Raw genomic sequence first — 22229 nt, 5'->3', positions numbered from 1 at the left:
ATCTCTATCCAATTCACTTTTCACTGCGGTTGTTATGATTTTGTCTTTCATTAGTTCGCTTTCTGAATGGCTATCGCTTTGTTTCAAGTGACAATCTACATCATGCATGTGCATTTGTCCGCGAGGTTCCCCACACAACAGGATTTTTCATTACGTCTTGAATATTTCCGATTTGCGATCGGAGGGCCTCCGACGTGCTTCCAAGCAGATTCAGATGCTCTTAACACACCGCATATCCACAAGAAAATCTGATAAGATAATCAGTTCAACCACGACCAACAGGATTTTTATGGGGTATGGGGTAAATTCGGCCCAAATTCAGTCCGGTTTTCTTTTGGTGCGTACTAGGCTTTAATTGAAAAGGAGTTTTGTCTTTTTCAGTAAAACACAATAGTCTGTTGATGGATAACAGAGCTGCCTTCCTGTAAGCTACTTAAAGAATCAGAGGTACGGTTTTCCTTTTAGTGAAACAAGATGACCAGAAGGCATGTACTTAAATAGGTTTTTAGGAGCTTTGTGAAGTATTAAACTAAACTACTAATCTTAATTAAACAGCCTCCTGTTTAAGTCTAGACTGCAAACTGTTCCAACCAATTCACCAGTTCCGATAATATAAGCATTAGTTGTAATGACATAATGGTTTAAATTGATAGTTTATGCAATAGTGTCACATTTTACTTGCAAAAAAAGCAAAATTTTTATCGTACTTTTCAGGTCCAAAGATAGTAAATGAAAGTGTCAGAAAAGATGGTTAGATATAACAACAGTTGTTATTAGGTGTTAATTAGGTGTAAAATGTATGTTGTGTTTTTTTTGAATGAGTTATTTTAAACTTGTCTACTTTCAACCACATTCAGAGGTAGATGAAAACACATTCGCTTTGCTTTTGTAGTGTAAATGTTCATGTGGTCGAATGTGTTCGAAAAACCGCAAAAAAAGCCTACTGATCTAATGTGTTGTGTACCATCCATCGGTCCTGACCTTTAGCACGAACCCACAGTGTTCACCCTGGTCTTTAGGCTATCATTACCTCTTTCATTTTGCATGTATGTTGTGTGAGCTTATTATTTTGGTATAGCTCTTACATATATGTACAAAACTTTATGTAGCATGTACATGTACAAAACAACACAAGCAACGAAACTTTGACATAATATCAGTGTGCATCAACTTTTTTCCCTTTTTAGATTCGGCTAATCGGATAAAAACATAAACATTTACTCAGTTAGTTTTTTTTGACTTATTATAGCTAAATAAGGCACTAAATTAGGGTGTTCACGTTTAGAAGTGTACTTTTAGTGTACTACTAGAGTTTTACTAATATACCTTTTTGATATTTTAACCTCATAAGACCCAAGCTTTGGTTTGTCTTTTTCCAGATTTCTTCCAGCTATTTTGGGGTTAGGGTGAACCAATAATATAGTAAACAAATATTTTTCTTAGAACATGAAGAAGTGTAATTGTCTACATTTGTGTACAACAGGTTCCAGTTACACAGAATTAAGTATTATGGTGCAAACAATAAAAAAAATGTGATGTCCACGTTTAACTTTTTTCACTAGGAGTACTGTGGCCCCCAACTGAAAATTTTAGGGGCACAACCAGAAAATTTAGGGGCACACACTGTAAATCAATATGCTTACTGAATATTCACATTTCTACTAATTGACACTGTATTACTAATAAATACTTTAATGATAGATGCAGAAAGTACAATGTGCTGTTTCAAATTCAGTGTCACATCACAAAAAAGGTCACATTTACTGTGTGACTGGATGTAAAATTCAATAAGCCATATGATATGAAAGTAATATATATATATATATGCATTGTTACAGTAATGAAATCCTAGATTTCCCTCTTACTTTAAAACAGATGCTTAGTTTGTGGTTCATACTATTTTTATAAAAAACCAACAACAGTTAAACGAATAAACGAATACAAACTCGCTTTATTAAAGGACGAAATTAAATCTTTATTAATCTACGTGCGTTTGTGCTTTTGCTTCCATCATTGTCCTATCAGGGTTGCCAGATCCACGTACCAAAACAACCCAATGGCCATTCAAAATTAGTTCAAAAGCATCCAAATGATTATTCACAGCCCAAATATCAACCAAACAGTTTAAAAGAAGCACAATTCAGAACTCCGCCGAAGGGGTGAGGACCTGGCAACGCTGCGGTCAGGGCAACACTTTCTTGCTTTTAACCAAGCTGGTCACGTGGTGAGAAGAAGCACCACCTGATAAACGTGCAGCTCGCGTTGTATCGCACAGTAGCGCACAGTCCCTACGGTGGTGCGGGACCAACTAATCGATAATAACATTTGTTATTAGTTGAATGCATTGTTCTGATAACAAGCTAAATAAATAAATCATTTACGTTCATTCAGATATCTTTTTGTTTTTTTGCGCATTAACTTTAACCCATCAGTTCTCCTGCTCCTGTTTTAATGACTCGCCCAAAGAGCATTCTCCTGAAATAATCAGGACAGAATCGGTAAGTGGACTAAAGAGACGGATTAAAATGCCAGGTTTAAACGGGAATGTGTCTCTATCGTCCACTTGTGATACGAATGACCAAAGCACATCTTAATAGCATGTTTTGGGCAACATTGTAATCGAATCGTATAGCTGTAAAACATTATTTTTGTGTAAACAAAACTCTCTTAACATGTTATGTTCTTGGTTCAAATGAGGTATTGTTGTTAATGGAAAAAATGTACATTGGCTTCGTCTAGACCGCCGTGGTATTTCACATGTACAAATGTGTGAAGGCTTTATCATATGTTTTAGGTCAGAAAAAAGAAACAGTAGGCGTCAAAAATGACAGTCACACAGTTACTGCAAGTAATCTTATTGCGTGCTTTTCAGGACGTCCGGTTTAAGACTCATTGGAGATAAGATCACATTTCTATTGAGAGCTGTACTAGTGTTTCACTTAAGGTTGATTTATCAGGTGGCTTTTGGTGGTCTTCACACAGGAAGTCTTTCACTTTGTTTGCACTTTTTTTTTAAACAGCTTTCTTTGTTCAACCGTTGCACTTTACAGTTCTACGTTTTATGGCATAGTTCTCTGTTTTGCAAATGCACACTGGTTGGGTGAGGTTATTTAGTGGAATGTAGACCTGCTGGTAACAAGGTAAGAATGTTTTGTGGTTATTCAAGATAAGTCAGTGCTTTGTGATACAATATCTTGTGTTTTCATCTGCAGTATGTTGTGAAGGACACTTGTCCAGTCGTCTTCAACAGACATCTGTTTCCAGTTGTTTTATATTTATAACAGAAAAGTTCGCACTTTTACACCAGTTGATGATCATTTTTTTTCTGTTTCAATTCATTTGAATACGTTTGACCCCAAAGTATGGTTAATATGGCTACTGTGTGATCGCGTCATACTGTACCAGGGTGCGGTACGCTTAAGCGTATAGGTAAAGCAACCAAAAACATTAAGGCAACTCGAGAGTGATTGGGGAGCAGACTTCTCCTAATATGCGTTTACACCTCTCTTGTGGTTATTTAGTGACATGTGCCAAACAATCTGCGAAGCACATGATTTCAAACACACCTAATAAGCCATAAACTCATTACAATGAAATCAATTGCCTCTTTTAATGACGTAAGCATCCTCGGGTACGGATCATAAAATGTAGTTTGAGTGCAGACGAGAGGGGGATTGTGGAGGGGGACAGTCGTACTCGGGTACGCTTTCGTCCGGTTAAGTATGATGTGAGCGCACCCTTAAACTGGTTATATCAAACAAACACAGTCCTTAACCCAACCCTAACCTTTAACCAACAACCCATTAAATTGACGATTAGGAAATGATAGGTTGACAAAGTCTTAAAGGGATAGTTCACCCAAAAATGAAAATAATGTCATTAATGACTCATCCCATGTCGTTCCAAAATTGTAAGACCTCCGTTCCTCTTCAGGACACATTTAAGATGTTTTATATTCAGTGTTGGGGAAGCTACTTTAAAACTGTAGTTAACTAAACTACAAGCTACTCATCTGAAAAAGTAGTTAGCTACACATGTAATGTAATACAATTATGATTTCAGTATTCTATATTTATTTCAAACTGATAGTCTTTAAAATTGATAATGTATAGTCATAAAAAGAAAAAAATAGAGAGCATAAAAATGTTTTCATTGATGACTTAGAAACACTTTCATTTCAGCTCTTTATAATTATGAATAGTTATTATTTTTGTTAACGAAATAGGTAATTAAATAATGTTGTTTGATAAATGCACTATAATATAAGTTAAATGCAGAATTCCTTTTCTGTTTGATTGACAGATGCTAAAGCAGTGTCGCAAACACAACGTTAGTATTGTTACAAAACATTGGCAGGACAGATTAGATTTTGGAATAATGGGAAACACGGATTTATCACTTAACTTGAAAACACAGTCAGTCAGACAAATGGTTTGCTGTTCATTTTTTGAAAAGACATGAACTTGGATAAATATGTTCATCCACATTTACAAATTCGGCCATCGTGCCATCACGGACATTATAATATAAGTGTGTGTCAACATACTCCCGCACGTAAAGTACGAAATCCTGCGTTACTGGAAACTAGTTATTTTCATTTATAAAGTTTTAATAACATATATGTACTATGGGAGACCAATATATCACAATAACTTGCTAATTACTAGCACAAATTTCTACAACAACACCGTGCGGATTACCCTCAGAAGACCTTTGTTTATTATCATGGAGCTGTTTGGATTTACATTTGAAGGACGGATGCACATTTTTTGGACTTGAAGGACATGTAACTTTACATTTGATTAACTGAAAGATCTAAAACATTTTCTAAAATAACTGAAAATGTGTTAGTCTGAGAAATGATGGACATATGCATCTTGGACAGCTTGGGGGTGAGTCAATTTTGGGTTTAATATAATTTTTGGGTGAACTATCCCTTTAAGCCTAATCCAGACCTTAAAGAAGCAGATCACCAAAATGCATTCATGGAAGCATGTTGATAACTTTGAACAATGTTCGCACGACGACAAACAAAACAGTCATACTGCAGTCATACACAGATGGTAGCAATAATAACTAGGGAAATTTCAATTCCAATTCTGAAATCGGATTCATAAAAAAGGAATCGGATCCTTGTTATAAAATTACAATTTCCATTTCACTTAACAATTCCGGACCGCATGGTCACATAATTTTCATGACATCTGTCAAGACGTCACCTAAATTGGTGAAAGATGCTCTAAAGTGGGACTGCATTTTGCAAAATCAGAAAAAGACAAAGCTAAGTGTAATTATTGTCACAAACTATTATGTTGCAAGATGGGTGTCACCAGCAATATGGCAAAGCATCTGAGGTTGGTTCATCGTATCGAATTAGCCGCTGCCGACAGTAGTGCTACACGTAAGACCCCCTCGCTTCAAAAGTAAGGCTCACACCGAAAAAAAACCATGGAGTGTGACAGATCGATCACAACATTTAAAGTAAAAGGGCTGCGTGCATTTTCTTTTGTTGATGTGCCATCATTTACTTTAGGAAGGTGTTACATTACGAAGTAAAATTCCTTAAAAATCACTTTGAGCTAGCCCAGGGCCGGCGCTACCTATAGGCAGAGTAGGCAAATGCCTAGGGACACAGGCTTGGAGGGGGTCCTCCATAATCACTAAATCCATGAGCTCTTGTCCGACAATCACTACTGACAGCAATAGACAAAGTTATAACGTAAGTTCGACTTTATGCGGCGCTGCAAGAACGGCAGACAGATGACATCAAAGTACTGCAAGAACGATTGAGAAGCAGACTACTCTGTATGATTTCTCGATTCTTGCGATCTGCATGAAGTCGAAGAAGCCTATATGATGAACAACATTCAAAACTCTGCAGCTGACTGACTGTAAGTGAAGCTGAAAGCAGCTATCCCGTCCTTTTTTTACTTCATGAAACCGACGTGCAAAGACAGTGCAAGTGATATTTTTGAAATGGTATTTTAAGACATGCTGCAGGTATTTTTAAATGATTGTAATGCACTATAAAAAAAACCTTGTCTTTGTTCTGGTTATCAACGTCATTACAGGACAGATCAAACTTGAGCACTGCTGACTCTGTTTAGACACTTTGAATGCATGTGCACAATATCATATTAAAATAGTCAAGTTAAAAAAGTTTGTATTTAAAGACAAACAGCAAACAAATGTAGAGTACCTAAAGTAAACTGTCTGTATATCTTGTAAATCCTCTACACTTATTTTAGCTTTCAAATCATGAAAACATGATGCATATTTATTTAAAAAAAATATTATAATAATTATTCTGCATAATATAAGTTTGTCTGTTCCAATAGCAGCTGATTTGTATGGATATGGATATTTAAGGTATTGCGAGCGATGCATTATATGAATAGTCTATAATAGATAACTCTATACTGTTCAGTAAGAGGGTAAATCCTGTTCATACCCAGCTAAAATAAGAAAAAAAGATACTGATGCTTATTTGCTAAAATAATATCTAGGAGGTGTTGTTCATCTGTAGTTTTTTACGGTTAGGGTTTTCGTTATCCCAAAAACTGTGTTTTTTTAAATGAATAACTGCATCCACAACAACAACAAATTTTACCTGCCTTAAAATGTTTAACAGATGTGGTTTTGCATAATTTCTAATAAAATGTTAACATAAATTTAATCCATTGGTTAACTTGATAAAAAAGAAAAGTAATGGTAATTGATAACTGTAGTGCTTAAATGATTTCTTAGGGTAGGAAAAACACTTTGACACTTTCTCACATTATACGTTAAGACCGCATGTGTTGTGGACACTGTGTTTGGTTGTTGGCCACGATTCAGACACACCTTCTGTCAAGTGTTAACGCTTACACCCGTGTGAATGTACCGTTAGCCTACAAGCTGTAGTAATTGGGGGCGTGTACACTAAAGTGTTTAAACTTGACCTAAAACGCTAGTTGGATTGAACTGTGGCCCCTTGCCAGTTTTTTTTCAGCTATGCACTTTGGTTGGTATGATACATCTGTTCTGTTTATCAGCTGTTGCTTTGCGCTGGTTGGTTGTTGTGGTATTTGATCCTCCACTGTGATTGGATGGTCGAGTGAAAAGTGACATTGACCAGCTGAGCGTTTTACCAAAAGTTGTAGATTTTTCAACTCTGGGTGCTCAGCGGTGAGGGCAGAAACACACCAAGTGGTGGCGCTCAGCGCGGGCAAAACCCGCCAGTTACTGCCATATTTTTTAAAGGCATGGGACTTTCATTGGAAACAGGACTTTGAACCAGATTTTTTTCCAAGTTGATTCGTTCCGAACAGAAACAGTATTTTAACGTTTCCGGTTTTCGGTTCAACCTTAAAATTGACATTCCTGAACCGGTTAGAACAAAAAGATGTCAGTTGTGGGACATATAAATAAGTAGGCTGATCATTAGGACATTAAATCAAAATTATTAGTCTACATAGTTTTCCTTAAGTCTCCATCTTTTCATCAAACATTAAAATAGGCTACATTATGTAAGCGGCATAAATGTAATTCTGACATGCCTACATTTGTTTCAGCATTATACATGAATTAAGACAAGGACAATTTCTGCCATGTGGTTTATTGGCAAACAACTTAAACAAAGGTTTTTATTAGAAAAAGATTACTGTGATATTTTGAGATCATTTTGTTTGTATGTGTCTTGTCAAGAACAGCAAGATTGTTCGCTTGCTTTTTGAAACGCGTCTCTTCGTGTATGCACTTTTGAGTGCACTTAAACACGCACACGGACGAAGGACGAATTTGTGTATTAATCCGCGGATCGCATGCGAGTCGAACCGTGGGTCGTGATCTGTACGGATCACCGATCAACTGTGATCCGTTACAACAATAATTAGTTTAAAAAAATCAAACATCTTGAGATACTTGGTAGCCTACAATATTTACCTCTTATGATTGAGCATTAGAGACTTGGGCTTGAGTAAGTTTGGCTACTTGCTGGTGGCAAGCTTATCATTTCTCCGATGAGTCAACGACGACCGGAAGCGAACTTCACTGAGTCATATTGCACAGAAATCTTGTCAAAGAACGAAAAAAATTACAGTATTAACCGGTTACCATTATTTGATTATGTTCTGGAACATATATTTTATGAAAGTTTCCGGTTTCGTTTCTGTTCCTTGCAAGACATCAAAAGTTTCTGGTTTTCGTTCCTCGACCGGTTCAAAGCCTTGAGCCAGCAGCCATATCACCCTGTAGCCCAAGACAGCTTGCCCACTGAAGCTAAGCAGGGTTGAGCCTGGTCAGTACTTGGATGGGAGACCACCTGGGAAAAACCAGGTTGCTGCTGGTAGAGGTGTTAGTGAGACCAGCAGGGGGTGCTCACCCTGTGGTCTGTGTGGGTCCTAACACCCCAGTATAGTGACGGGGACACTATACTGTCAACAAGCACCGTCTTTCGGATGAGACGTTAAACCGAGGTCCTGACTCTCTGTGGTCATTAAAAATCCCAGGATGTCCTTCGAAAAAGAGTAGGGGTGTGCCCCGGCATCCTGGCCAAACTTGCCCATTGGCCTAATAATCATCCCTCATACTAATTGGCTATGTCACTCTATCTCCTCTCCACTATTAAGCTGGTGTGTGGTGGGCGTTCTGGCAATATGGCTGCCGTCGCATCATCCAGGTGGATGCTGCACATTGGTGGTGGTTGAGGAGATTCCCCCGTTCATATGTAAAGCGCTTTGAGTACTGAGAAAAGCGCTATATAAATGTAAGGTATTATTGATTAGAAATAGTGATGCTAAACAATTAATCGCGATTAATCACACAAAAGTTTTTGTTTACATCACATATGTGTGTACACTGTGTATAATAAATATGTATGTATATATATATATATATATATATATATATATATATATAAATATGAACACATTCATGTATAATTTTAAGAAAACGAAATGTATATATTAAGTATTTATATTTATATATAATATAAATTATAAATAAATATACAAATGTATATACACATGTAAACATTTATAAAACATATACATGCATGTGTGCACATTTATTTATACAAAGTTATTATACACAGTTCACACACATATATGATGTAAACAAAAACTTTTATTCTGCTAACGATTAATCGCGATTAATCGTTAAGCATCCCTAATTGGAAACAATTAAAAACATACGGCAGCTGCAGGCGTAAATGTCTTTGTGTACGATGTCGTTTGTACATTAAAAACATGTTATTGCTGTAATAATTACAACATGATGTCAACACACCTTATAACAAATAGTTACAAGACATGCGAGAACCAATGAGGACTTGCTTGATCAATGATTGTGACATTTTTTTTAGGTGTCCAAAAAACACTGAACTGAAACACTTCAAATATCTCTCCAGCAGTTTTGGGCCACTCCAACTAACTAGTCACTCTCCATATTCCCTTTCACCTGTAGTAACCATGCAGACCTGAGCGGTCCACCCCGTTGAGTGAGAGAGAGAGAGAGACCGCGTGCCTTGCAAGTAAGATGGGGTTCGGCCGGGACCTGCGGAACTCCCACGAGGGTCTGATAAAGCTGCAGGACTGGGAACTGAAGCTACTGGAAACGGTAAAGCGTTTCATGACCCTACGGGTGAAGAGCGATAAGGAATACGCCTCGCTCCTGCTCAACATCAGCCAGCAGGTGGACAAACATGACAATTCCTCTCAGATCGACTATGTCAGCAGTGTCTCCAAGGTAACGCTCCTTTCTGCTTCATAGATGGACAGATGGTGATGATGTTTACATTTTGTATTTTGTTATACTTAGTATTGTACAGATTTATAGGGCTGTGAGTGGAAAATACAATTATGTGATAAAGAACAAGCATCAGAAAGGGTTTTGACATATAAACCATATTAAAGGAATATTTCACTTTCATAAAGTATTCGGATAATTTCTCACTTGTATGTCATCCAAGATGTTTGTCTTTGTTCAGTTCAAAGATTTTTTTTTAAATAAAGTGGACTTTATTTAATACAGTTTAAAATTGCAGTTTCAAAGGGCTCTAAATGATCTCAACCGAGGCATAACGGTCTTATCTAGCGAAACAATCATTATTTCCCCAAAAAAATTAACAATCTGTACTTTTAAACCACAACTTCTCTTCCTGAATTAGAATAATAACGTCGAAAGGTATGTGAAACGCACACTTTTTAAACAATAAACTGACACATTCATCTGTATCATCCACATACAACAACATCAGAACGCTCCTCTTTCTCCACACTTGTTAACACTGGAGCGGTAGTTTCACATGCATCATCCGTGATCTTTCTACGTGATTATTTCAGTCCTTCCAGAAGAGTTTTTTTGAGATTGTTGCAGACGAAATCCTCGAACTTGCGGCACGATTTCTTTAAAAAAAAATGCAATGGAATATGTGGGATATTTATACAATTTTATGCTGTGAAATTGCGGGAATTTGCAAAAACTTGTTTGCAGCTTTTCAGTGATGTTCATGACTCACATAATCACATCACTTCATAACGTTCCCATGGCACTTGTGTGAAGTAAATGCAAAAAGTTATTTATAATATATGTGATTTTTGCTACGAAAATGCGGATGAGATCATGCAAGCCCTGACAGTGTTTTCCACAGGGTTTTTAGAGACTGTGGCGGTGATGATGTCACACTCTAATTAGCATCTAATGTGTGACATCATCATGTGTTTGCATTTGATCGAGTGTTGGCATCTGAAATATGTTTCTCTTGTACTCTTTGATCTGTCACATTATATTGCATTTTAAGATAACTAAATGCCACTTTTACATATGATCTGTTCTGTTGTCAGACATAAAACGAGTAGACTATAAAATAGTGACTAAACACGACCCAGTAACTGTTAACACCTCGGGCTCTATCTTACACCCGGCGCAATGCGTCTTTCGCTACTTTCCACCCTAATTTTCACGTTTAGCGCCGCGTTGTTTAAATAGCAAATGCATTTGCGCCCCCTTTTGCGCCCATGGGCGTTCTGGTCTGAAAACGAGGTGTGTTCAGGCGCATTGTTGGCGCGTTGCTATTTTGAGGCAACTAAAATAGACTACGCCATTGACCAACAAAAACCTGCTCTAAAGTCTAAAGTCAATGGCGCAATGTGTTTTATGTTAGTAAAATGCGCCTATAAACGGGAGGACAACGCGGGTTTGCTTATCACAAGGTACATGAATGCGCAGCAGCACAAAAATGCTTTTAAATATGAAAGATTAAAGGATTGAATGTAAAAGATTATTATTGAGTCTCTTGGACATAAATGAGGACTAATTATGAGACGTTAGAAGACGTAAAGAGCTGCTTCACCTGCAGCCTGGTAAGTAAATAAATGCTTTGCTTTGAACAAATGCGTCTGTTTTTAAATGTTTTTTTTAATGCTACCTCACGGATTTATTGTATATGATTACTCTGTAACTGTGGATATGGTGAGATGAGAAACATTTTTAAGTAATGCTTAAAAAAACTCTTTGCTAAAAAAACCGCTGTCCAAAGTGCTGAAACGTGAGGAGAGCCGTTTGTAAATTCTTTATCTCCTGTTTGTTACAAATAAAGTATTTTTAGAGTACAAACCTTATCTTACATACTTGTAAATTATTTTTTGATGATATTGGATAGCCATACATTTAAAGCAATTACAAGCCTGCTTTTTACTTCCATGACTAAAAGAAAACGGGTTTTAAAAGTTTTAATAAAAAAATAACAATTTCAATACAAGTGAAAAACAACACAATTATTTAACATTAATCTTAAACTGGGGATCTTCTTCCTCCGCTTAGTTTTTCAGTTTACAAAGTCCGTCATCTAAATAGGGATTAGACATAACGCCAGCGCAACTGGCTTTTAAAGGGGATGAGAGCTGTGACTCTCATTGGTTTACTGCACGTTACCCCCAAAATACTCCCATTACAATAGGACCAAACCCTTTTCGACCCTGCGCTCGGCGCAAAAACCATTTTTCCCGTCGTTAAATTAGCAAAAGTGGATTCGGACACGCCCATTTAGACATTGCGCTGTGCGCTTTAGACAATGCGCTTACATCGTTAAAATAGGGCCCCTCGTGTTTAATCCAACTGTTGGTAAAATCCTAAACGTGACATCATCTGACAAAATCACCATACATTTCCATTACAGCCTTACTGCTGATGCTCTTCTCATCAATGTCTTGTTGTGTTATGAGCCCTTTATTATTTTGAATGCGAGTTTTATTGTATATCGCGTATAGCGCAGACAATTCTGTGCAAATTCAGAAATATTGCAACAATGAATTAAGGCGTTTTTTAAACCGTAAAATATAAATTTAAATTAGAATCATGAAAAATCTATATGTGGCGGCCAGTGTTGATTCTGTGGCGGTGCGCCACGAGTAAATAAATGTATGGGAAAAACAGCCGCTTATTTTGCGCACGGAAATCTGCAATTTATGCTACGAAAGTGTGGCGTATTTGAAAAAATGTGCCCCCCGCATAAATATGTGGACTTTGGCTGATTCTGCATTAAATCATGCGATCGCATAATCGCGTTTTTTCTGGAGGGACTGTTATTTAATACGTGAGGTTGCGCTGGTGCATCACACGGCTAGTGCAAGACGAGAAGTTGTGGTTTAAAAGTACATATTATTTATTTTTCTTGGTGAAAATGATGATGGTTTTGCTATATAAGACCGTTATGCCTCGGTTGGGATCATTTATAGCGCATTGAAACTGTAAACTGTTGAGGTCCACTAAAGTATATGGAGAAAAATCCTCAAAAAACTTAATTTCTTCTTGACTAAACAAAGAAAGACACAAAATCTTGGGTGACATGGTGGTGAGTAAATTATCAGAATTATTTTTTTTTATAAAAGTTGAGTAATCCTCTAATTAGGGTTGTTCAAATTTATTTATATAGCAGTTTTGACAATGTCCATTGTTGCAAAGCCACTTTACAGAAAGCATTTTTTTTTTACAGAGGACACTATGTATTAAACTTAAAACTCACCTTTTTTCAAATCTTTAATGTACTATGATATATATGGGATGTGTATATACTGTACATTCAACATTTCTGTGTCATTGCTTATCTCTTTACATGCATCTGTAGACATGCATTATCTTGACATCTCTGTATGTGGCTTTCATTATCAGTCGTGGACTCATATGGTGCAACAGACCGAGCAGTTAAGCAAGATCATGAAATCTCATGCAGAGGAGCTGAACTCAGGACCTCTGCATCGCCTCACCATGATGATTAAAGACAAGCAGCAGGTGAAGAAAAGTTATCAAAGCCTCCACCAGCAGATCGAGTGTGAGATGAACAAGGTAAGTCATCTTCAGGCCTGCAAATGTTTGCGGTCAACAGTAGCCTGCGATGTGATGGTTTTTAATGAGTGCACAAACCATTTGCTGTTTGAGATGTGTGAAATAAAAGTTAAAGCAACACCAAAGAGTTTTTTTACCTTAAAATAACGTTCATCTTGTCGAAACAGGGTAAATGGCACTTTCACATTCGCTTTGCAGCCCTCTATCGGCCAAAACCGCACTACATAAGTTTCCAACCGTCGGGTCGTGGTCCTGTAGTTCGAGTGAAAACTACAAAAACTTGCTTTACAGCAGACCTACAATCCAATCAGAGCCAGCTATGCTGCAGTAGGCTAAATTATTTTCGACAGTGGTAATGGACAATTCAGCTTCCAACCTGTAGGGGGAGCAAAGAGCAAAAAGTCTTTAGTGTTGCTTTAACGAAACCTTACTTTTCTTTGTCTACAATGTGATATGACAGCCAGTCAACACTTGATCATTTCAGATCTGTTTATAAGACGAATACTCTTTTTAGGTTTACAGTTATGTTTACATTGTGAATTTAGGCTGATGCTTACCAAATCCATCATAAGAACGCATTAACAAAAGCTTGCTACAATATACACTACTTAAAGGAAAACACCACTGTTTTTCAATATTTTACTATGTTCTAACATCAATTTAGATGAATTAATACATACCTCTCTATCTTTGTACAGCCCCTCGTGAATGTGTTAGCATTTAGCCTAGCGCCATTCATTCCTTAGGATCCAAACAAATGTTTTATTTTGTGCCACCATACTTACTTGTGTAACTCCTCATGTAACAGTCTTTAAATAGAAAAAAACATGGAAGTGTTTGGTGGCTTCTTAACTCTTTCCCCACCATTGACGAGATATCTCGTCAATTAAGAGAAAACGCTTCCCCGCCAATGACGAGATTTTCCGTCTTTCCGCAGTACCGCTATTATCCACCAGGTGGCGCCCTTCCGCAACTTTTTAAAACCGGAAGTATTGCCCTATGGCAAGCGGCTGCATGTCCGTGTCTGTTTTAAAGATCGCTCTGAATGGGATCTCTATGAAAAGTCCGTCACAAAAATGGAATTGTATCTGCTTTTTGCTCAAAATATGGTGTTTTTGCAAAAACCTACCCATATTCAAAAGCTGATTGCAAAAGAACCACTAAAGGTAGGATGAAACGTTTTTTTTTGTTTGAAAGCAGAGGGTCTGTTCTTTCATTTGGTATATTGTATGTTTATATATTTAAAGAAGAACATTTTCTGGAAGACATTAAACTTTTGTGAAAATCATGAAAAACGCTGGCGCTGGCTGGCAACTTTTTTTAAAAACGCTGGCGGTGAAAGAGTTAATTCATCCCTGTTTGGATCCTAAGTATTTGATGGGGCTAGGCTAAATGCTAACACATTCACGACGTGCTGTACAAAGATTAAGTGCACGCATTGAATAAAGATAGGGATGTATTAATTCATCTAAGCAGAGGTAAGAATATAGTAAAATATTGAAAAATGGTGTTGTTTTCCTTTAACATTTGACATGGATCAAAACCTTTCATGAAAGTTGTCCTTAAACCAAAAAGGGAACCCATTCTTGTTATAGTTCAACTTTGATTAACTTTTTTGATCCACTTCAAATGTTGACTAGTTTATAATGCTGTAATATATATATAAAAAATATAAATACATGATCTTGACATAAACATTATGGGCGGTTTCCCGGAGAGCCTGTCCAAACAGAGACATGTTTAGCTGTATAGAGAATTTTTTTTTTTCGAATCTGCATTTCGTTCAGAGGGATCCGATTTTTTTGGTGTCCCAGAGCGGATAAATCTGATAACAGACACCATTGCGTCTTTGTGTGTCAATCTGTATATTTAGCTCTATTCTCTAAAAGATTACGGAAAATATACGGAAAAATTTGTAAGTTTACTATTTCTCTCTAATGAAACCATGTGTGTGCATTTATTTTCTTATCTGATCATGAACTTCGCTGTTCTATGATGCTGCCGATCGATCTCAGTTTTAGCACGGAAAGTAGGGAGCTCCCTGATGTCTGCATTATTCCAGTTTGCACACATTTTTCATTTGTGAATTTTGATCTGTATTTAAAAACCCCCGTATCATAGACCTGAAAGGTAACTTGTTGCGTAGACACGCGTCCTTACTACGACAAGTCCTTTATGGCATTGTTTCTGTCATTTGTTCAAACTGTACACATTTCTTGTACACATGCTGTGTTTACGGAGGGAAATAAAGATCGGATTAAATTTTTTTTTGCATAGCGGAAACACTGGTTTCGTGTGTTGATGTGGTCTTAGCCCAAAACTAAAAAGCATGTTTGAGCTGCCTTAATTTAAAAAACAAACTGACATAACATATACAGTATCAGTGCCATTGTTTTGTGTCAAGATACACACCAGTAACCCAGCAAGCAAACACTAACTAATAGACCCAATAGAGTCTGGCAATAAATAACCCAGTTCTACCATAAATAACCTTGAATTTGGTTACATGGTGGTTTTGCCAAAATAACGTGGAGAAGTACTTTATTTCATCATGTGTAACCAAAGTCAACAGGTGTTCGAGGTGTTTGCTTTCTTTAAGATTTGATGTCTATTACACTTTCACTGACAGACCAAATTTTGCCTTGTTTTAGCCAAAATTGTTTTTTTGTAAAGTATGTTTGTAAAAACTATTACTTCCCTGTCCGGGAAACTGCTAATATATGTTGGTTTAGTTTAATTCAGAGTACTCTGGTACTTGTTTTGGTGTATGCATTGTAATTTAATTTTTAATATTAACATCTCCCAACCCCTCCGCTCATTTAAAAACCATTCAACAGAATTCTGCAGATTTTTCCAAAGATTTTGTGCAGAAAAGCAAAAAATGTCCACAGATTTTGTCTGGCCCTGGTTAGGGCTGGGCTCTTATATCAAGTTTTGGTAATATAGCACGATTTTTCCCAGCGGGACAAAGTGTGACACAATGCCATTTATAAATGTATGGTCTCATATGACCCTCATTCTTTGCAACAGAGGCTCTTCCAGAAATGTACACTGAGGTCAGATGTAAGCTTTCCAACAAGCTAGTATGTTCGGCAGCTTTATATTTTCCAACAGGGATAATTTTATTTTGATTATACGCTGTTTTAATAAAGGTGTTTGTGTCATGTTACATGAGGCATTAATTCCACATTTTACGACATCTAAATTTTGGTCAACAATATCACCCGGCCCTAGCCCTGGTCATTGTAAAGCCAAGGCTGAAGATATCTGCTTGACCAACAGTGTGAATTGATTTTGTCCTTCACAGGTGACAAAAAGTGAACTTGAAAAGTTGAAATGCACCTACAGGCAGTTATCTAAGGAAGCTGTTTTCGCACGAGAAAAATATAAGGAAGCTGCGGTAAAAGGTAAGTTCCTTAACAGTCTTTTAACAATCATTAACTATATATTGGATTAAAAAAATCTTGTTTTTCATGAATAAATATTGTGTGAAATGAGGCTTCATTTATTTAATTTAAGTTTTTGTACGTCTGACGTATATTTATTTAGTTGTATTCCGTATATATTTGGTCTGCCACCCTGCTCTCTAGATATCAACAATGAGCATAAAAAACCATATAGACCACTTTCGTGTTTGCAAACAGAGATGACGTTTTTTGTGGGCGGAGTCAAACGGGTTGCAGAAAGTGACGGCTCCGCAGTAGCGTTGAGAAGTATTTAAGCATTAAACCGTGATTTTTATGGATCCGGTGTTCTGTCGAAGTCTGATTCCCCTATGTTACCTTTAGTGCAATGTTTCTTATAGCGTTTTAATCACGTTACGTTTATTTTTTAGATAGATAGATTAAAAGTTTAAATGGCTTGGCTACTGATATGCATGTATGTAATGTATATGTATTGTTCTTTTTTGCTAAATCAATTATTTTTTCAGTCTGAATTGCTAAAGTACATATAAAAGCAATACTATCATGTATTCTGTATAATAACATTTATTAAATATTTCATAATTTTCCTATTTTCTATTATTTCTTCCTTATATTTATCTTACGTGTTTGTTCTAAAACTATTATAAAAGTATTATGTTTACACATACATTAAAAAGGCCTGTTTATGTAAGGATAATGTAGAGGCAGCCGGTAGTTATTGGGAAATAAGCCCCGACAGTGTGATCAGGACCCGACGCGAAGCGGAGGGTCTTGTATCACACTCAAGGGGCTTATTTCCCGATAACTACCGGCTGCCTCTACATTATCCCGCTTATTACACGGCTACTTGTCACATAACAAAAAAAACGGACATGAATATGAATTTGAAACATTTTATTGGCATATTTGTTTTAAATTAACATTTTTATCCTTCCGCGAAACTTTGCACAGATGCATAAAATGATCGTAATACCTTATTAAGATCCTCTGCTTCATACTTGTCTGTCTCCATTTTTTTTCTCTTTAACCAGTCTTTGAGAAGTTTTAATGCCCATTCTGTATTTTTTTGTGTGTTGGCTTCGTAGCTGTCATGCTCTATTTTGTCAAGTTCAGTCTCAGTAAGCTCTCTGTGTCTTGTCGTGGTTGTCCAGTGTTTGTCACAAGATGGCGCCAAACAGTAATCTTCATTGATCTTTATTGGCGCGGAGCGATTTTACTCGTACAAGTAGTACCGTCTATGCGTTATTATTTTGGAGCGGTTATTATTTGAAAAGAACGAACCTGCAAATGTCTCAACTGACCAATCAGAATCAAGCATTCCAGAGAGCCGTGTAATAAATATTAATAACACTTTACATCGTGTGTGTGTGTGCGCGCTATATTTATTAAGTATGTAAACATAATAATTTTAGAACAAACAGGAAGAAGACATAAGCTAAGATATAAGGAAATAAAAATAAATAATATTAAACGAAAAAAATTATGAAATATAAAAAATTGTAATATTATTGCTTTTTCAGTATAATTTTTTTTTTTGAATTAATTATAGATGTAACGTGATAAAAACGCTATAAGAAACACATAGAGGAAACAGACTTCGACAGACCACCGGACATCTTCTCTACTTATTTTCTATTCTAATTATTAATAGATTTCTGTCCGTTTAAGGGCTTATTGTAATCATAAACACCTGCGTTTATCTTCAAATGGTGTCTTCGACGATGGTATTCTATAAAAATGAAAGCCATCTTTTTTGGCATTCCTATTCTAACACTTAAAAGCACAACAAGACATTTTCTAGTGAGATATCTTGTTCGTTTCACTCGTGTCTAATTCATTTCCAATGTTTTTCTGCAACCACATTGCGTGCACAGCTTGCAGTGGCGTTACTGTGAAGTCTACTCCAAAATAGTCTATTGGTTCACCAACACTTTTACAGTTTGTGTAGTTGTATACTACAACGTACTTAATGTAAAACCAGTAAAGAAACATAAAACCATTGTGAAAAGATTAAAGGCTTGGACAACAAAAGCATAATTTTAACAGAACTGCTTTTCTTTACCCTCCAGGAAAAGAGACGGAGAAAGCCCGTGAGCGCTACGACAAAGCCACCATGAAGCTGCATAACCTGCACAACCAGTACGTGCTTGCAGTGAAGAGCGCGCAGCTACATCAGGAACATTACCATGAGACGGCGCTACCACTGTTACTGGACTCTCTGCAGAAGATGCAAGAGGAGATGATCAGAGCACTGTGAGTAAATAAACTTCATGGCTTTCATGTGTGGTGGAATCGTTGTTTATTATATAAAAAAAAAATATATACAATAAAGGATGTGTTAATAAGCACATCACAGCTGAATACACATTTTATTAAACTACAAAAAGGTCAGAAATCTTGCGAGGAGCATCTGGTCGAGGCAAATTTATGGTGAAATGATTGTCTTTCAACTTCCGTATTATGTCCCCAACGGTGCTCACTGGAATGTTCAGAAGCTTAGAAATGCACCTATAACCAATGTCATCATGATGTTTTGCAACAATTAGGCTGCGAAGATCTTGAGACAGCTCTTTACTTTTACCCATCATCATGAGATATGTCTTCTTGTGTGACACCTTGGAAATGAGACCTTGGCTGCGTCCGAAAACTAAGGCAGCTGACTTGATGACAGATAACTTCAGAGGCATCTCAGAGAAACGCTTTTGGACATACTTCATAGGCAGCGTGTTTGAATATAAACAGAGAGCGCCTTTGTGATAACTAATCACATATTTGAAAAATACAATACTAATTTCTCGCTAGAAATGTAATTAAAAGAGTAAAAAGTGAAAATATATCTTTATTTACACTAAATTTGTGCTTTCTTGGCCGCCATTTTATTTTTTCGATCTCGACCAGGTTCAACCAATCACATTCCCCATGCTCACACACATAGAATTGTGGGACAGGATGATGAAGGTATCTCATGAGTCAGGAAGTAAAGCAAACATTGAATTCGGACATGCCTTGATGCATTCCTCCCTTGGAATACTTCCTCAGAAGGCAGCAATTTAGAGTTTTTGGACGCAGCCCTTCCAGTTAGCGTTGGCGATATACGTCACTGTGTCCCTGCAGTTTTGTGCTGTACCTCAAAGTGTAGCTTTCAGAGGATTAGCAGAGAACAGAAGTCTCAATGAGTTTTTTTCTTTTCTTAAGCTGTTTTTTAATCATAGGGTTTACAGTAATCTGATGTCGAGGTTAATCCACATGAAGGAAACAATAGCCAATAACCTTCTGGCATTGGCACCACAGATTTACATTTATATTTATGCATTTGGCTGACGCTTATCCAAAGCAATTTACATTGCAGCTATACATTTGATTTATCAGTGTATGTTTTTCCTAGGATTTGTACACTCACCTAAAGGATTATTAGGAACACCATACTAATACTGTGTTTGACCCCTTTCGCCTTCAGATCTGCCTTAATATTACGTGGCATTGATTCAACAAGGTGCTGAAAGCATTCTTTAGAAATGTTGGCCCATATTGATAGGATAGCATCTTGCAGTTGATGGAGATTTGTGGGATGCACATCCAGGGCACGAAGCTCCCGTTCCACCACATCCCAAAAATGCTCTATTGGGTTGAGATCTGGTGACTGTGGGGCCATTACAGTACAGTGAACTCATTGTCATGTTCAAGAAACCAATTTGAAATGATTCGAGCTTTGTGACATGGTGCATTATCCTGCTGGAAGTAGCCATCAGAGGATGGGTACGTGGTGGTCATAAAGGGAGGGACATGGTCAGAAACAATGCTCAGGTAGGCCGTGGCATTTAAACAATGCCCAATTGGCACTAAAGGGCCTAAAGTGTGCCAAGAAAACATCCCCCACACAATAACACCACAACCAGCAGCCTGCACAGTGGAAACAAGGCATGATGGATCCATGTTCTCATTCTGTTTATGCCAAATTCTGACTTTACCATCTGAATGCCTCAACAGAAATCGAGACTCATCAGACCAGGCAACATTTTTCCAGTCTTTAACTGTCCAATTTTGTTAAGCTTGTGCAAATTGTAGCCTCTTTATCCCATTTGTAGTGGAGATGAGTGGTACCTGGTGGGGTCTTCTGCTGTTGTAGCCCATCCGCCTCAAGGTTGTGCGTGTTGTGGCTTCACAAATGCTTTGCTGCATACCTCGGTTGTAACGAGTGGTTATTTCAGTCAAAGTTGCTCTTCTATCAGCTTGAATCAGTCGGCCCATTCTCCTCTGACCTCTAGCATCAACAAGGCATTTTTGCACACATGATTGCCGCATACTGGATGTTTTTCTCTTTTCACACCATTCTTTGTAAACCCTAGAAATGGTTGTGCGTGAAAATCCCAGTAACTGAGCAGATTGTGAAATACTCAGACCGGCCACGCTCAAAATTGCATAAATCACCTTTCTTTCCCCATTCTGACATTCAGTTTGGAGTTCAGGAGATTTTCTTGACCTGGACCACACCCCTAAATGCATTGAAGCAACTGCCATGTGATTGGTTGATTAGATAATTGCATTAATTGAACAGGTGTTCCTACAGTAATAATCCTTTAGGTGAGTGTATATGACCATTCAACATGAAAGAGTTTACGCGATAATTTAGAATGTGAATTAACAAATATAAATAAAAAATGTGCCTAAATTAAGTATTCAGTTTCTGAAGAATCCGGGAACTGCTTGCTTGTAAACTCAGCACCACTTTCTGGGTGCTTACGTTTTTTTTTTTATCACATATATGTGGTTGCTATAGCAATATTCTATATAATATGGATGTAACTGGGATTTTTTTTTGTAAATGGGATTTTTATCAGCTATTTCATTGTCCACCCCTTGAACGTCTATTATAGCACCAATTTGTGTTATCGTCTTATGTCTATAGAGCAAACACAATGGGGTGAGTTTCATGCCAAAAATCAATACATGAAATACAGATGTGGCCTTTAAAAATGCGCGTCTCTGAAAGCAGAATGCCGCGAGCACTTCCGAAATTCTGCGAGATCCCGCAGAAGGGTGATTCGGTGGGTGACGCAGGAAATAAAAAACCTGTAGAGGGCAGTCGTGTTTCAAGTACAGTAGGGCATACTGACGACAATGTGTGCTCGACTTTATGCTTTAAGCATACTATATGATATCGAAGTAACATGACAGGGATTCTTGGTGCATTGGCAGTACTTTGATGTCACATGCAAGCTTTTTGACAAACATTTGGTTGGCGAAGTTTTCTTTTGCCAGTTACATAAACAGTCAAATATTCTTCATAAAAATCTGACTTAAACGCGGATCATTCGTCTTATTTTTTTTGTGTACACTTACAGTAGAAGAGACGTGATGATAACGGAGTCTTATAACAAAATAATTCGCAAAGACCTTTGAAGAAACCGAGAGCATTTGCGCAATATCATTAACTAGTTTATCTAATTGTACATTTAGTTTATGTTTGCATCTGAACGTTTT

At 37.1% G+C, this 22229-nt stretch overlaps 1 protein-coding gene across 3 annotated transcripts in view; it reads left to right on the top strand.

Moving 5' to 3' along the window:
• The window catches only part of fer (fer (fps/fes related) tyrosine kinase), a 62120-nt gene that overhangs the window by 6204 nt on the left and 33687 nt on the right, over positions 1-22229 (top strand). For 2 of the 3 annotated variants that reach the window (XM_065284108.1, XM_065284110.2), the window contains exons 2-5: positions 9445-9726; positions 13150-13323; positions 16631-16730; positions 18818-19001. In XM_065284108.1, the coding sequence (XP_065140180.1) occupies positions 9517-9726; positions 13150-13323; positions 16631-16730; positions 18818-19001 (668 nt within the window). In that variant the 5' untranslated portion in view covers positions 9445-9516. Of the gene's footprint in view, positions 1-2974; positions 3141-9444; positions 9727-13149; positions 13324-16630; positions 16731-18817; positions 19002-22229 lie in introns of those variants that run through there. The other variant, XM_065284109.2, reaches the window with a different exon arrangement.

The sequence above is a fragment of the Paramisgurnus dabryanus genome, chromosome 5 (assembly GCF_030506205.2).
Source record: "Paramisgurnus dabryanus chromosome 5, PD_genome_1.1, whole genome shotgun sequence".
Taxonomy (NCBI): domain Eukaryota; kingdom Metazoa; phylum Chordata; class Actinopteri; order Cypriniformes; family Cobitidae; genus Paramisgurnus; species Paramisgurnus dabryanus.
Note: the sequence above shows the minus strand (reverse complement) of the source record. Positions and strands in the feature narration are given on the sequence as shown.